The sequence below is a fragment of the Ictalurus punctatus genome, chromosome 1 (genome assembly GCF_001660625.3).
Source record: "Ictalurus punctatus breed USDA103 chromosome 1, Coco_2.0, whole genome shotgun sequence".
NCBI lineage: Eukaryota > Metazoa > Chordata > Actinopteri > Siluriformes > Ictaluridae > Ictalurus > Ictalurus punctatus.
This window is the reverse complement of record NC_030416.2, coordinates 26,901,568-26,917,993: the sequence shown is the minus strand read 5'-3', so window position 1 is coordinate 26,917,993 and position 16,426 is coordinate 26,901,568. Positions and strand designations below refer to the sequence as shown.

The window sequence follows — 16,426 nt, the reverse complement described above, 5'->3', positions numbered from 1 at the left end:
AATAACTTTTGAAAATGAGTATTTAGGGCCATCTGGAGTACAATAATTGTATTGCAGGTCTTTGCACTCTCTTTATAATTCAGTTTTTGCATTAGTCAGTGTTATGTTTGTGTTTTTTTGTGTTTAGCCTGTGGATGCCGTGCTAACAGCTCAGTTTCCACTGTGTGTAACATTATAACCGGCCAGTGTGAGTGTAAAGCCAATGTGGTGGGAGACAAGTGTGACCGCTGTCAGGTATGATTATATCATTCTTATTTTTCTTGAGTGTTTATTTATATACTCTAGAAAGTACAAAGTATGATGTTCAGTTATATACCATAGAATAGCCATGATAAGTTATTTAATCCACACATGGTGGCTCAATGGTTAAAGCTCTGTGTTAATGATCAGAAGCTCGGGGGTTTAACCCCAGCACTGCCAAGCTGCCACTGTTGAGCCCTTGAGCAAGGCCCTTAACCCTCTCTGCTCCAGGGGCGCCATATCATGGCTGACCCTGCGCTCTGACCCCAACTTCCTAATAAGCCGGGGTATGCGAAGAAAAGAATTTCACTGTGCTGTAATGTTTGCATGACAAATAAAGGCTCCTTCTTTTTCTAAAAACATTGACCTCATTAAGTTAAATATTTTAAGACTAATATTTCATTTTAGTCACTGTAAATGCAGCGCACTGGTCTTTGGCACTGAAAGAAAGGCTATGAAATGTGCATGGGATTGATCATATGTTCCTGCACCCTCATTTGGATGGATGGAGGGAGATGCTGGTGAAAGAGGGCAGAGATTTTCTGGTGAGAAATCAGGCGTAAAAGGAGCGCAGCTGTTCCTGAAGCCCAGTGTCAGATGCTTGGGCTGGGGTAAGTGGTGACAATTGAGTCCCAGGCAGTCTGGAGCACCAGTGGGTCCCTGTTGGATGTGATGCCTGACATTTGGCCATAAAGGATCTAATCAAGATGAATGACAGAGCTCACATTTGTTATTTGGATAGTAATTGTTCACAGTTTGTTATGGCAAGCTGTTCTGTAGGGCATTTGCAAGCACATTTGAGACTCTCTCTCTTTCTCTCTCTCTCTCTCTCTCTCTCTCTCTCTCTCTCACACACACACAACTACAACTTTTGTCTCAACTCTTCATTCTGTCTTGTTTCATTGCTCATGCTTTTTTTCATTAAGTGAGAATTCCTGGTAACGCGTGGCTGTTGTTTGTGTCCATCAGGTCGGTTTCTTCGGCGTTAACAGTGGCGATGGCTGCAGGGAGTGCAGATGTAACCAGTCAGGATCAGTAACAGAAGCGTGTGATGAAGATGGCCAGTGCCAGTGTACTATTGGTGTAGGAGGCGATAAATGTGACCGCTGCCAGCACGGCTACTACAATTTCGCAGACAACGGCTGCACACGTGAGATTTCCCCTTTCTGCATTTTAACGAAACATCATCACAGATGCTGTGTAAAATAATTCAAGATGAGAGCTGCAAAAATGACCTTTGAGGTTTGATTGCAATTTGTACGTACTCGTTAAACTGTCCACTTTTACGTATAGCTTGCGACTGTGCTCACACACACGGTAACTGCAATGCTGAGACAGGCGAGTGTATCTGCCCACCAAACACCAGTGGAGAGAAATGTGAAAGGTGTGACGATGATCACTGGGGTCACAATGCTGTGACTGGATGCAAGGTAACATACAAAATACATACATAATAAATAATAAATTGCAGTGTATGTGGTTGGCAGTTATCAGATTATTCAAGTGGTTCTGGAAAACAGCATACTATGAGTCATTTAAAGCAGTGGTTAAAGCCAGGGGGCATCATTTGGGTACTCGGTGTATTTTATTGCTTTTCGAATAGAATGCATAAATGAAAAACCCCGCGTTCCCTCTCCCTCTGTATTTTCTTTTTGCTGGGGAGAGGCGGAGCTTAGTCTGCCTTTTATCTAGCTGTCAGTGAAGACCAGTATTGCCACCTTAGCGACTTTTTTTTTTTTTGCAAAAAAAGTACCTAGCGACAAATCTCATGACTTTTTGGACAAACCTTAGCGACTTTCCACATGTGGCCAGTACTGTCGTGCAAGCGTGAGGTCTTGCTTTCCCGCTGCGCTCTCACCTCTCTCTGCGTCTGCTCTGTTCAGTGAGTGTCTGAGAGCCGGAGATTTAACAATGTCATAGATAACGAGACGCAGACCATCTTCCTAATTTACATCATTCACATGCGAATGTTTTTAGAACGCAAGACGAATGGAGTACAACATGTTTTACATTTAAAATAGTCCACGTTATTACAGCCTAGTTCTCTTGTTCAAAGTAGTTATAGTGTTCAGAAACATTTTTTTATCATTCATGTTCCATACCTGTCCGGTATAAAAGTTTTTTTTTTTAAATCATAAAAGTTATGAAAAGTAATTAAAAAAGTACAAAAACACTAAAGCAAAAAAAAAAACTATCTATCTATCTAACTATCTATCTATCTTTCATTTGCACTATGGACTTAACAGCTTGAATAAGGACAGCATTCCATGCGACCAAATACGCTAAATATATATTTGCCAGTAAAGTAACTCTGGTGGGTTTATTGGCAAGTTGCAAGGCATTCAATATATATTTAAGAGTTAGCTGCCTCATGTAAACCAAGAGTGGATAATAATTATATCCAAGATTTAAAAATTTTTTTTTTTTTAATTTTATTTTAAGAATTTTGAATTTCTAACTAAATAATCATGTTTCTATTTATCTGTCTTTTCAGCCATGTGAATGCAATGTATCCGGCTCAAGCTCGTCTCAGTGTGACCTGCTCAGTGGTCAGTGTGTGTGTAGGCCGCACTTCACTGCACAGAAATGTGACCGTTGCACTCTAGGCTTTAGGAATTTCCCAGAGTGCACTTCATGCAACTGCAATGCTGACGGCACCCACGAGGAGTTTTGTGACTCCGGCCTGGGAGTCTGTGGATGTGAGGAAGATGGACAGTGTGTGTGCAAGGTAGTGTTACGGCACCCTCTTGTGTTAGCGCTGTTACCTTGGTGTTCGGTTAAAGCAATGTCTCTGAGGGACTCTAATGTCATGGCTTATGTTTTATTTCTCGTTATTTAAGGACTATTCTGTTGTTTGCTTTGAATTGTTATTTCCGTATTTTAAAAAAACATTGCCACAATGAAATTGGTGTAAAAGGAATAAGTAGATAAAACAGTTAACCTAAAAAAAAGAAATTGTAAATGTACAAACAAGTGATTGCTATCAGATCTGCTTTGACATATTTCCTGATGAACAGATTTTTCCACAGTATTTTTATATATATATTACTCTCTCTCTCTTTTCTTTCTTTTGTCTCTCAGGAGAATGTAGGTGGTGGTGGTTGTGATGAGTGTAAGAGCGGGACATTTGGTCTGTGGAGGCAGAATCCAGCTGGCTGTAGCCCCTGCTTCTGTTTTGGGGTCTCCTCCATCTGTGAGGAGCTCGGTGGGTTGCTCAGAGTGCCAGTGAGTACACTTTCCTTTTCAGATTCCACTATTCCTAAGATGCACCATATGAAAAGCACGTTATTGATATTTTTCATGTCTCAGTGTTATATACTTAACATAAAAAGTATTGAATTAGAGCAAAGCCATACTGTATAATAGAGCAGCTGCACTTTGGAAATCAGCAGCAGTGTGCATTAGTTGAAATGCTGATGATGAATAGATGCACTGAATAGAAATTCAGAGTATACTCAAGCAAGGCACATAAAGAAAGAGCTGAATCGAATACACTCTAATTGGCCTGAACTGAAGGTATGAAGACAGTCAGAACGGAATGGGATGTCTAATGGATGCAATCACAGGCTAGCATGTATTGACGGATGGGGTCAAAGCTTTTTAATGTTAGTCTGGGAAGATTTTAATAGAATATATACCAGGAAATATGATTTACAACCCCTCTTGCTTATTCATCATTTTTAATGCAGTTATAATTGTTGCATAAATTTGAATTTCACAGTTCAGCCAGAGGTCGCATATCAGATACAGTATGTATAGGATGTTTTTACAACATGATGTTATTACTGTACAAAATATTCTGGAATTGGATTTTAAAATGTCAGATTTATCACGCTTTTTGCTGTTCACACTGTCGTGAATAAAACAAGTGTGCCACATACGAGTAGAAGCTCAGATTTGGTCCAGTTTTATCTGCAGTGTGAGCGTAACCAAAAATGTAATCATGTGCATCATGAAAAACAACAACAGGATTTGTATGACAAGGCATATTTGCAGTATCAAAATAATCAACAAAGTAGCAGCACAAGTCTGGAGGTTGTTTGACAGCTCATCAGCTATTCATTTATTGCTATTGCTACATTTGAACAATTCTTTCCGTTACTGACTCTATTAGATCACAGCGGGTCCTCCGACGGAGCATCTACATGTAGTGACTCAGAGTGACCTACAGGGGACACTAGAGGGTGTTTATCACACAGAGGGAGAAATTCTGCTGGATGTGGCTCAGCTCCAGACTGGTTCAACTCTCACTGGACCGTATTACTGGCGACTGCCTCAACCCTTTCAGGGCAGCAAGGTAGAGCATTACACACCAGGGCTGTCAGATTCCTTTAAAAATACATTCCAACATTAATTAGCTTAGAGTCTTGTGGACAGAGAAAACATTAGCAGAAGCACTGCACTTCGCATTTGTAGCAAATAAACATGTATCAATTAAAAATGGTTTTGCTTTCTTAAAAGAAATGATCTCATTTTAAATTGCAACCCACGAGCCATATAGAAATCAACACACAGTTAGACCAAAAACCAAATGGTTTCATACTACTATATTTCCCTACTACAATGAAACGGTAGAAACTACATAGCGCACTATACGGTATGTCCGATAGCACTGATTTAAAATATTTAGATATGCAAACACAGCTCACTTTTGGCCGAGACCATTGGATCTTAAGTATTCTAGAGTCCCACAGCAATAAAGTGAATCTTTCACTGACAATATACGAACACTATTTTAGATATGATGTAACACAGCTGAGTTGATGTCTTATATTTCTCTGCAGCTGCTGTCCTATGGAGGTGAACTCTCATATGCTGTAACCTTTGCTGCTATGGATGGATCAGGTCTGTCCAATCATGAGCCTCAAGTACTGATGAGGGGAGGGCACCTGAGGAAGCTGGTGATTTATATTGACATGCCTGCTCCAGAGAACGGCATTCGCACCATGCAGCGTGTCCCTCTCACAGAGGTGAGCTTCACTCACACACCCACACAACACGCAGAGTACTGTACATATAACTGATCACAGAGGTGAGCTTCAGTCACACACCCACACAACACACAGAGTACTGTACATATAACTAATCACAGAGGTGAGCTTCACTCACACACCTACACAACACGCAGAGTACTGTACATATAAATGATCAGAGAGGTGGAGGGGCAGTGGTGGCTTAGCGGTTAAGGCTCTGGGTTACTGATCAGAAGGTCAGGGGTTCAAGCTGCCACTGTTGGGCCCTTGTGCAAGGCCCTTAACCCTCTCTGCTCCAGGAGCACTGTGTCATGGCTGACCCCGCACTCTGACCTCAAATTCCTGGAATGCTGGGGTATGCGAAGAAAACAATTTCACTGTGCTGTAATGTATACGTGACCAATAAAGACTCATTATCATTAATTAAGTTTAAAGGTTGTTTAGTGAAATGTTAATCTATGTTTGACTGGACAGCACAAGTGGAAGTACTTCAATGCAGTATCTGAGAAAGCTGTGAGTCACGAAGACTTCATGTCCATTCTGAGTAATGTGGAGTACATCATCATCAAAGCCTCATATGGGACAGGACTCCAGCAAAGCAGGTCAGCACCCTGAAATGAAAATTGTCTGATCTACCTATCTGTCTAGTGAATTTTCAGCAACTTTCAGTTCTGCCTTTATAATAATACTCAATAATAATTTCAGTTTGTGTGGCAATTTTATATAATAGTACTGCATTTTATTTGCAGATTAGATTTTCATCTTTAGGGTTTTTGGACCTGAAGTATGGTTGTCTATTTTTTTGTGTCTCTTTCCAGGATCTCAAATATCTCCATGGAGACGGCAGTAGATGTGGATGAAGCTCCCGAGGGCATGGAGGTAGCCAGGCTGGTGGAGATGTGTGAATGCCCTCCAGGTTATGCCGGCCTGTCCTGCCAGGTAACTCCAGGACTCCTGATCTCTTCACTGCTAACATCAGTCCCTTGTAGTCCATGAGGACTACTGTAGTAGCATTGGCAATTTATATGCAGGATATGCACCATACAAACATTCATGGTATTGAAGAATAAAGTCCAATTCATGCTGGATGTGTTAGACACACTTTTAATGGTCACATGGTGCGTGTTTCAGTCTATGAGACATGACCTACATGCATAAAATCACACATTGTTGATCTCAATGTTTTTTTCACTTGCATTAGAATCTGAACCATAAATCCCATAGGGAAACATCACACACTCCTTCTTTCTATACACTGTAAACTCATTTCATTCATAATTTGCAATAATTGAATTATTTTTACTGGAGAAAAATATATAATAAGAATCTGCTCTGTATTTACTGTCCCACTCACCAGTTATACCAATTTGGTTAACTTAATTTAACTTAATTTAAAATCATTAAAGAGATAGTTCACCCAAAAATGAAAATTCTGTCATCAATTACTCACCATCATGTCATTCCAAACCCATAAGACTTTCATTCGTTTTCAAAACACAAATGAAGGCATTTTAATGAAACCTGGGAGATTTCTGTCCCTCCATTTACAGTCCAAGTAACCAAAACTTTCAAGCTCTGAAACGTTCATAAAGGCGTCGTAAAAGTAATCCATGTGACTCCAGTGGTTTAATCCCAGTTTTATGAAGCGGTACGGATGCCTTGTGTGCGCAAAGAAACTAAAAATAAGTCGTTATTCACAAAATATTAACAACTTAACATTTAACAACTGCTATCATACTTCCATTAAAAGTGGGCTTCAGTAACCATGTTTTAGTTTCTTTCCTCAATACCCAATGCTATTCCTTTTTCATGTGTTTCATGTGTTTTTCTGTGTCAGTTTACACTGTATTGTGCTTGCATGTGTTTTTTGTAGGAATGTGCTCCAGGTTACTACAGGCAGAAAATATCTGAGCTCAATATGAAGGGCAAGAACAGGCCTCTGATTCAGCCATGTGTGCTCTGTCAGTGTAACAACCATAGCTTGGCATGTGACCTGGACACGGGCGAGTGCCTGGTAAGACAGCCTACATCATATTTATCACAACTGATACCCAAACTTTGTACTGCTTGTATACGTATTGCAAAATCATTGACACAATTTTAGATTACAGCAATTACAGCATTAGCTTTATTTTACAGTATGTCTTTGTATTTCTCTGAATAGTAATTGGTAGTGAAATACAAAGACCTGTTTTTCCTGATTATTCCTTTTTAACCAGGGCTGTCAGCACCACACAGCGGGAGAACACTGTAATATATGTGCCCCAGGGTATTATGGCCAGGTGAAGGGATCCATCAGTGACTGCTCACTTTGTGCTTGTCCACTACAAAGTAACAGGTACCAACTCTCACTCCTAGACCCCAAAACATAACTATATTTTTCTATTATAATGTCAGTGGCTTCAAATTTCTTTAAATGACTGTTAATATTAAAGGCTGATTGCTGATGTAATAGTTGGTAATAAGAGTAATAGATGACAAGTGCACTAACTGTCGGTGGTGTATTTGTGCAGCTTCAGCCCCACGTGTGTACTGGAAGGCGTCGGGGATTTCCGCTGTAATGCCTGTAAACCTGGCTATGAGGGACGCTATTGTGAAAGGTGTTCACTGAGTTACTACGGTAACCCCTCAAAGCCAGGTGGGAAGTGTGAACAGTGTGTGTGCAGCGAGAGCGGCTCACTGCACAACATGTGTGACGCACAAACAGGGAAGTGCGAGTGCAAGACTGGGTTCAGGGGTCATCTGTGTGACCAGTGTGAAGACAGGCACGTCCTCACTGACGAGCAGTGTGTATGTGAGTATCCTGAGCTGTAGATACACACACACACACACACACACACACACACACACACACACACACACACACACACACACGCAGATAGTCAGAGCACCATGTTACACTCTCCATATAACCATTATATAGAGAAATGCAAGCCTATAATTTAGTTCCGTGTTTAAAAATTTAACAAGTCCGAACACCAGTTTATATCACTGGAACTCATCAAAGACTTCAGAGTTCAGGAGATCTTGAGGTTATTAGGAAAATATAAAGTCCTGAAAAAGGCCTTTAACCTCCCTTTATGTGTACTGATGTAAATAATGTAAATAGCCTAATGGTAACTAATGATGAACTAATGCTTTCGTCAGCATGCAATGACGAGTGCACTGGCATGCTGCTGGATGATGTAGATGCTATAGAGGCCTCGATACAGTCCCTGAACCTCAGTGGTGTCATCCTGGCTCCATACAGCCTGCTGATCAGCCTGGACAACCAGACCCAAGAGCTTCAGGTGGATGCACAATCATCATCACTTTACTCATTATTAACCAGAAATCCATATCGACTCATTTGTTAGGGATCAAAAGATAAAATTATACCCTAATATTAATTAAACTAATGAATGCGATAAATATTACTATTCATATAGACCAAGTTGTCATTGGAGCAGAACTCAAGCTATCAGTTGAACAGGGGAGATGAAGATGTATCACATCTCACTAAACAAGTGGATCAACTGCAGCAAAAGGTTTTCCGACCATATCTTATCGCAGATCTGATAGATGAGTGAAATATACTTGGCAGCTCTTTCAACACTTTTCTTTCTTCATTTTTTAGGCTATGAATGTATCTGCTTTTGGCGAAGATGTGTTGTGGGCTTCTGAAGAGAACATTAATCAAGGAAAAGGCCTTCTTGGCCTGATTTCTAGCATTCACACTGCTATCCAAGGTACACGATTCCTGTGTTCATAACTAGTTTATATAATAGTGTGCTATTTGGAATATATATGGAAATATAACATTGCATAAACCAATGTTGTGAGTGGTTTTTATATAGTGCTGTATCTTTCAGAGAGAGGTATATGAAGCAGTGCTCTTTACAAATAACCAGTTAAAATGAACTGCCACTAATGTGACCTGGTTTTGCTTGGCATAGTTGTGGAAGAGGAAGTGAGAAACCTGAATGAGACAGAAAGAGAGGAGATGGAGGCAGGACACAGTGCTGTTTTGCTGGAGCAGATGGGGGCGATGTTGGAGAAGATTAGGGCCATCGACTTGGTCAACAGCAGCAGCGCTGCTGTAGAAGAACTCGGGTAAGCCACTTAACATGGTTTTACAGTATGTGTATTACATTTTGTCGATTCACTAACATTAGCTAGGTTAGTTAAACAGCTAACTTAGCATATAAAGCTTAGCAGTTAGCTGTATGAGTTTGTGGGGAGGGGGGATTCTACTTAATTCAGTTTTATTTGTATAGCGCTTTTAACAACGGACAATGTCCCAAAGCAGCTTCACAGAAATATAGAAATTCAGGATATAGATTTTAAATGTATGAATTTATCCATAAGAAATAATTAAATAATATGAAATAATATTCAACATACTAAACCTGGATTCTTCGGTGTATAAATACATACCATGTTATGTTTGCAGTGCTGCAGCTGTGGTGCTTGACAGTGTGCAAAAGGAAATAGTGGAACCCTTCGATCAAACTGAAAATCTGAAGCACAACATCTCCACTAACCTAGCCAGGCATCACCAGCATCTCCAGGATTTCCATGAGCTCCTGAACACAGCCAAGGACCGCAATAATCACACAGAACATCTTCTAATGAATATCTACACCAATCTGGAGGAATACAAGGCGAGTGTTTCTCTTGAGTTGAGCTGATGGTGTTTGTTAGGTGTTTATTCGGATGCTTGGCTGTTTATTAGGATGTGATTCTCAATAAAGGAATGGATAAATGTTTGGAAAATATTTAATTGTCGTGTAAATGATTGGCACATGAATGTTTCGACAGACATTGAGGCATAATATGAGCAGTCTGAATCAGTCAGTGGAGGCACATCTGGAGGAAGCTCAGGATTTTTTGACTGACGCACTCGATATCAATGAAGACATGCGTAATCTCACAGCGGTGAGGCCTGATATTTTACTGTTACGCTCAATTACTAAACCCTTATTCAGCAACTCTTGCCAAGAACATAATAGTCTCAATACTCTACTGTGAAAATGTTTTTACGATGCACAAAATGGATTTAGCTTTGCAGAATTTAAAGCTAATGTCTAATGTGGTTAACGGGTGTTGTTTTGAGTATGAAGTCACATGATGTTGGTGTGAGATGTTGCTATTTGTCACTGGCTAATCAGAGGGTGGAGGAGGCTAAAGAGGAGCTGCTGCAGTGGAGCCCCACTGTGAGGCAGCATGTGGACACTCTAATGATGGAGTTGACCAAAAGAGATGCACTACAGTTAGTGTACAGAGCAGAGGACCACGCCCAAGCACTCAGTAAAGAGGCACAGACAGTCTATAGGTGTGTATCCATGTGTGTCTGAGAGAGTTTGAGAGAGATAGGTTTAATATTTGAAGTGTATTGTATATACATACGCTTTAATAATTTTTTTAAGCTACCTGGTTACATTCATCACGCATCGTACCATTGTGCATTGTGTTACTAAGGATATTTATAAATAATAATTTGTGCAATGCCGAGAGGAATGTTCATAGATGGTGCCTATAACTATCTATGAAGGTCAGATATAAAAGCCATTATGCAGTGGGTGTGATATGTGTCTTGTTGTTTGTATTGTGCAGTACTTTGTCTGGAGTTAGAGAAGCATCGCTGAATGCCACCTCCGCTTCTCGGGGAGTCTCCGACATCAGTGCCAACATCCAGCAGGCTGAAGATGTGGCACTCTCATTCAGTCAGAATGCTAGTTATGCCCTTAACCTGGTGAGTCAATCAAACAAACTTAGAATAAATCTTAAACTTGGTGGATTAAATCTTGGGGTTGTTTTCTAGTTTAAAAAGAATGCAGTGTGACATGGCTTGCATTTATGGTTAATTTGACTTTTTTCCCCCTTAAAAGACTCTGCATTCGAACGAGTCCTTAACTGAACTGAGCAAACAGGCTGTGCAGAGAAGCATAAAGCTTTTAAATGAAAGTACAGATCTGAATAACTACACTGAAGGTAAGTGATCTTGCAGACACAGGTATATAAATGACTATGCAACAGAAATCGAAATGAATCCATATATCGTTGTTATACGGTCATGTGCAAAAATAAGTACTCCCCATGGAAATTGTTGGCTTTTTTGACATATTTGGACAAGCAAACATTTGATCCTCTTTGAAACAGTGCCTATTAATAAAGTTGATATACTTGAACAAAACCACAAGGAAAATGAGCTTTTTCAATCATTTATTCAACAGAAATATCAATAGTTGGGATATTCTTGGAGTAAAATATTGGATATTCTTATAATCACTGGCACCCAATCTTGAACACATGAATCTAATTTTATGGATTTGAAGGTATGATAAATGTAGGGGTGTACTTACTTTTTCCATGTGACTGATCTGTTTTTTGTTCATTTAAATTGTGAAAATTACTACAAAATGTACATTTTACACAACAAAAATCAGTGATAGAGTGTAACACTTTTATTAATATGCAGTGTTTCAAAGAGGATCAAATGTTTGCTTGTCCAAATATGTCAAAAAAGCCAACAATTTCCATAGGGTGTATTTATTTTTTTCAAATGACTGGTATCTTATTTATGTTTATCTCATTTCCCAGAGCTTGTGCTGAATGTCAGTGCTGTAAATAGCAAGCTCAGTGTAGTCAGAACAAGTGTGCACAACTTCTCCAAGCTGCTTCCTGAGGCTCTGATCAACCTGGAGAGCCTGCCCAGTGGTGAGCCTTCACACATATTTCAAACATAACCACAATACCAGGGCCTGCCTCTCTGACTAGCACTGTATATATTCCTGCTGTCTAATGATGCTACTATTAGTTCAAATTTAACACGCTTACTTATTAATACAAATACAACATCCTGATTGTCGTTATTTTAAATCTTAACATGTACGTAGAGGGCGCACAGTGGCTTAGTGGTTAGTACATTTTCTTTGCACCTCTGGGGTTGGGGGCTAAATTCCCCCGTCCTCCCTGTGTGCGTGGAGTTTGCGTGTTCTCTCCGTGCTTCGGGGATTTCCTCCGGGTACTCCGGTTTCCTTCCCCAGTCCGAAGACATGCATTGTAGGCTGATTGGCATTTCCAAATTGTCCATTGATGTTTTGGCACCCTGTCCACATTGTCCATTGCTTCGTGTCCCCGGGATAGGCTCCAGGCTCTCTGTATAGGATAAGTGGTAAGGAAAATGGATGGATGGATGGATGGATGGGACATGTACATATTATAATCTTAAAATGTTGTCTGAGACAGTACTACTCTTTGTGCAGGAAATAGAGAGCAAGTTCTTGAGGCAAAGCAGCAAGCAACCAAAGCCAATGCCTCATTACTGAAAGCTCTAGAGCATTTGGAGGACTACCGCATACAGCTAGAAGCATCATCTTCAGCCGTGAGCTCAGCCAAGAGCAGCGCCAGCACTGTTAATGCGATGGTTAAAGACTCTGAGGACACTGGTGAGTTCCTAAATCCTAAATTTATTGAAAGAACATATTTTTATTTGCATTAGCAATCATATACTATACACCACAGTTCTGCACTTACTCAGTATTAATTATCATTCTCTTTTATTAGCCAGTGCAGCTGAATCGAAGCTAAAAGAGGCTCAGTTACGGACAGAGAGACTCTTTGACAGGTTACAACCTCTGAAGATGCTGGGGGAGAACTTGAGCAGGAACCTGTCCGAGATAAAGGAGATGATCAACCAGGCTCGAATGCAAGCAGCCTCGGTCAGTGTTATTATGTTATATGAAGAACATATTGCATGACAGTTATGATTATTTCACTTATGTTAAATAAGGGATTCACTAAATGATTCACTAAAACTGTTGAAACAATTATACCCCTGATGTTGGATCCTGCTTTGGTGCAGATCAAAGTTGCAGTGTCAGCAGCACGGGATTGTGTGCGTGCATACAAACCAGAAATCACCTCCAGCAATTTCAACACACTCACCCTTACAGTGAAAACTACTGACCCAGACAACCTGCTCTTCTACATGGGCAGCAGCTCCAGCGTAAGCCATTATGTCCCTATTAACTTTCTTTGTCTATATGTGTTTTTTGGGGGTTCAGTTACTAATTGAGCTGTTGTGTCGTTATCAGGTGGATTTCATGGCTCTTGAGATGAGGCATGGAAAAGTGGCCTTTCTGTGGGATTCAGGCTCGGGTCATACTAAACTGGAGTACCCCAACTTGCAGATTAACAACAACAAATGGCACAGAATTAATGCCACTCGGTATGTTTTGCACTCTCTATTAGCCACAGTGTAGTAATGACACTATTCTTCAGCCTCATACCGCTGGAGATAATATGACTTAGATAATAAGTCTTAGTTACTCAGTTTCAATCATGGGAAATAGTTTGAAGCTCATTCCATTGATTCCTTGCACACTGTTTTGACACGTTGTGTTGGAGCATGCATAAAATTACCATTACTAAGTAACTGATGAGGTCTGAAGATCTGAATGTCACTTGACACCAGAACCGGTGTCACTAGTTTTGGCACTAAATAAAAAAAAATATTTCACAGCTATTATACCAATTACATTTATTGCAGATGATTCAATGAATAAATGTACTCAGAAAATCAAAATGAACACATGAAAGCCTCTTTTTATGGCTGATATAATTTCCTGAAACCACCAGATGTCACTATGCTCTTTTTGCTCGATGTGAAAAGCTCAATAGCTTCATGTGGTTTCATCAGTTCATCACTACTGACTGCTGTTTCAGAATTTCATTACTCCAGTCATAGCTCATCAGTTCATTATTATACTATTATCTGTGTGTGTGTGTGTTGGAATGAGAGAAACCTTGATTGAGTTTAGCTGTAATTATTCTGCTTATTATGCTGCTATTTTGTAGATTTGGAAGGCAAGGCTCCCTCACTGTTCAGCAGTTGGACTCAGAGCCGATGCCTTCAGTAAAGACCACAGCACCGGGATCATCCACAGTCATGGAAGTCAACAAGTCCACATGGGTGTTTGTGGGAGGCCTGGGTGGACAGCTTAAGGTAGACCGAGTTGCTTTAACTTTAAAAAAAAAAAAAAAAAAAAAAAAAAGGAAAAAAGTCAGGTTCATTCAACTTACTTTTTGTTTAATATCTTCCCAGAAATCTCCAGCAGTGAAGATGATTCACTTTACAGGATGTATTGGTGAAGCATCTCTGAATGAGAAGAACATTGGGCTCTGGAACTATGCTGAAAGGGAAGGAAGCTGTGGTGGTTGCTTCATGAGGTAAGGTAGTCTGATTACTTGGCTATTACTTCAATATTACCATATATAAGCTCTGAAATATTTAGATAGATAAATACTACAGCTGATGCCCTCTTAATGTTTATTAATCTGTGGTTGTGGTGTGTAAATTGTGATTTTAGGCCACAGACAGAGGAGACCTCTTTCTACTTTGATGGCAGTGGATATTCAGTGGTAGAGAAGTCTCTGCGCCCCATATCCACAAGCATCGTCATGTTCTTCAAAACTCTCTCACCTAACGGCCTGCTGCTCTACCTGGCTTCCAATGGCACTGTATGTTCCTTGTAATACTTAATACCTATCTATACCTTTACATTGCCCCAGTTTGATAGTGTCTGTGGTTATAGTTTCAGCCTTGCTCTGTGATCACATATTACTGTATTTTTGCAGAGAGACTTCTTGTCTATTGAATTGGTAGAAGGCAAAGTGCACCTGACCTTTGAACTGGGCTCTGGACCGCTCACACTGACCTCCACAAAAGCGTACAACGCAGGAGTGTGGTACAAGATTGCCCTGCAACGCAACAAACGAAAAGGTATTGTTTTCATAAGCTATATTTTCATTTATAACCCATCGATGTCGTTAAGTAAGGGATAATCCACGGCTAGGTGTTCATTACACGATTTTAAAGGCCAACGTGGAGTGCATTCAAATCGTGTAACGCACACCTAGCCGTGGATTATCCGGCTCATATCATGGTCACATGCCAGCACTGAGAAATTAAAACCGTCATTGATGTTTGCAGAATTTGCAAAATTTCACTGAAAGGATGAAAATAATGGTTCATTTTCATTAGTTATTGTATATACAGGTCGTTAGAGCTAGAATTCTGCCCGCTCTGAATCATACACAGAGATAAAGTAGTGCGATAAGATTACATTCATTTGAATGAATTATAATACATAGTTATTACAGAGAGAGAGGGTCGGGGACAGAGATGGATTGTTTGTGTGAATTACCTGCGTCTTTGCCGCGTCTCTACTGATAATGAAGCTGTGAGTTGAACTACTGTACGCCACTGTAACCGTATGTTACTATGGTTACAGTTGTTTATAGGCAGCACATTAATTTAGAATGGTGATTAAACTGACTGGAACTCCCAGTGCATTATACGGTTTGAACGCACACCTTCCAGCCAATCAGAATCGAGAATTCAGACAGATCATGGTAAAAGAGGTGCAGCTTTTAAACAGGTGCAGAGTTATTAGTTCTATAATTCAGTCCCAATGCCAACACTTGTGCTGCCTTGTGAGAAAAGTACTGTGAAGCCTTTGTCTAGCGGATTTCCTGTTCACGGCATAACAGAGATTAACTCAATTTTGTCTGCAGGCTATTTATCCATAATGACTGCTGACACCCCGTCAGAGAGAGAGGTCATGGAGGCAGAGTCCCCCGGAACCGCCTCTGATCTCAACCGCTCAGATCTGGACCCTATCTACATTGGTGGGCTGCCTGCATCCAGACCAATCAGGTAATGTCTATCTCAATACATGTAGACTGGCTTAGAACCATACATCATTTTTTAAATTTTTTTTTATATATATATATATAATGCATGAAAAGGTATATTCAAGCCATTCTTTCATTCATTCTTGAAAATAAACTCCTTACTTCCCCACTCTTTCAGGAGGCAGGTTATTGCGCGCTCGTATGTGGGCTGCATTAAGAATGTCGAAATTGCACGCACAAACTTTGACCTGTTGAGAGACGCCTACGGTGTGAAGAAAGGCTGTATCCTAAAGGTAAGAAGCCAGCCTGAATAATGGGATGATTTCAAAGCCGGTGTTTCACACTGGTAGCTTAGATTGATCACTTCCCTGCTTTCAGGCACGGGTTCGGTAATTAACTGAAACTGAGCCAGATGTTACAGAAATGAGATTTGCTTTCACCGCTCCACATTACAGATGTTCGCCACTGGAGGGGAGTCTGTGGCTGTTGATTAAGGTGGTAAAACGTTGCAAATAGCACAGCACTTAAGGCAC

General features: G+C 40.3%; 1 protein-coding gene across 1 annotated transcript in view; it reads left to right on the top strand.

Moving 5' to 3' along the window:
- The window catches only part of lama1 (laminin, alpha 1), a 50,245-nt gene that overhangs the window by 22,044 nt on the left and 11,775 nt on the right, over positions 1–16,426 (top strand). Inside the window, exons 20-51 of the mRNA XM_017481237.3 lie at positions 128–234; positions 1,210–1,390; positions 1,534–1,670; positions 2,735–2,968; positions 3,322–3,465; positions 4,355–4,537; positions 5,025–5,210; positions 5,688–5,815; positions 6,032–6,152; positions 7,087–7,227; positions 7,433–7,551; positions 7,727–8,007; positions 8,361–8,503; positions 8,642–8,740; positions 8,830–8,941; positions 9,149–9,305; positions 9,646–9,856; positions 10,014–10,130; positions 10,364–10,527; positions 10,809–10,947; positions 11,084–11,186; positions 11,796–11,912; positions 12,461–12,643; positions 12,762–12,916; positions 13,060–13,203; positions 13,292–13,425; positions 14,055–14,202; positions 14,302–14,426; positions 14,567–14,717; positions 14,835–14,979; positions 15,774–15,915; positions 16,072–16,186. Coding sequence (XP_017336726.1) covers positions 128–234; positions 1,210–1,390; positions 1,534–1,670; positions 2,735–2,968; positions 3,322–3,465; positions 4,355–4,537; positions 5,025–5,210; positions 5,688–5,815; positions 6,032–6,152; positions 7,087–7,227; positions 7,433–7,551; positions 7,727–8,007; positions 8,361–8,503; positions 8,642–8,740; positions 8,830–8,941; positions 9,149–9,305; positions 9,646–9,856; positions 10,014–10,130; positions 10,364–10,527; positions 10,809–10,947; positions 11,084–11,186; positions 11,796–11,912; positions 12,461–12,643; positions 12,762–12,916; positions 13,060–13,203; positions 13,292–13,425; positions 14,055–14,202; positions 14,302–14,426; positions 14,567–14,717; positions 14,835–14,979; positions 15,774–15,915; positions 16,072–16,186 — 4,766 coding nt within the window. The remainder of the gene's footprint in view (positions 1–127; positions 235–1,209; positions 1,391–1,533; positions 1,671–2,734; positions 2,969–3,321; positions 3,466–4,354; positions 4,538–5,024; positions 5,211–5,687; positions 5,816–6,031; positions 6,153–7,086; positions 7,228–7,432; positions 7,552–7,726; positions 8,008–8,360; positions 8,504–8,641; positions 8,741–8,829; positions 8,942–9,148; positions 9,306–9,645; positions 9,857–10,013; positions 10,131–10,363; positions 10,528–10,808; positions 10,948–11,083; positions 11,187–11,795; positions 11,913–12,460; positions 12,644–12,761; positions 12,917–13,059; positions 13,204–13,291; positions 13,426–14,054; positions 14,203–14,301; positions 14,427–14,566; positions 14,718–14,834; positions 14,980–15,773; positions 15,916–16,071; positions 16,187–16,426) is intronic.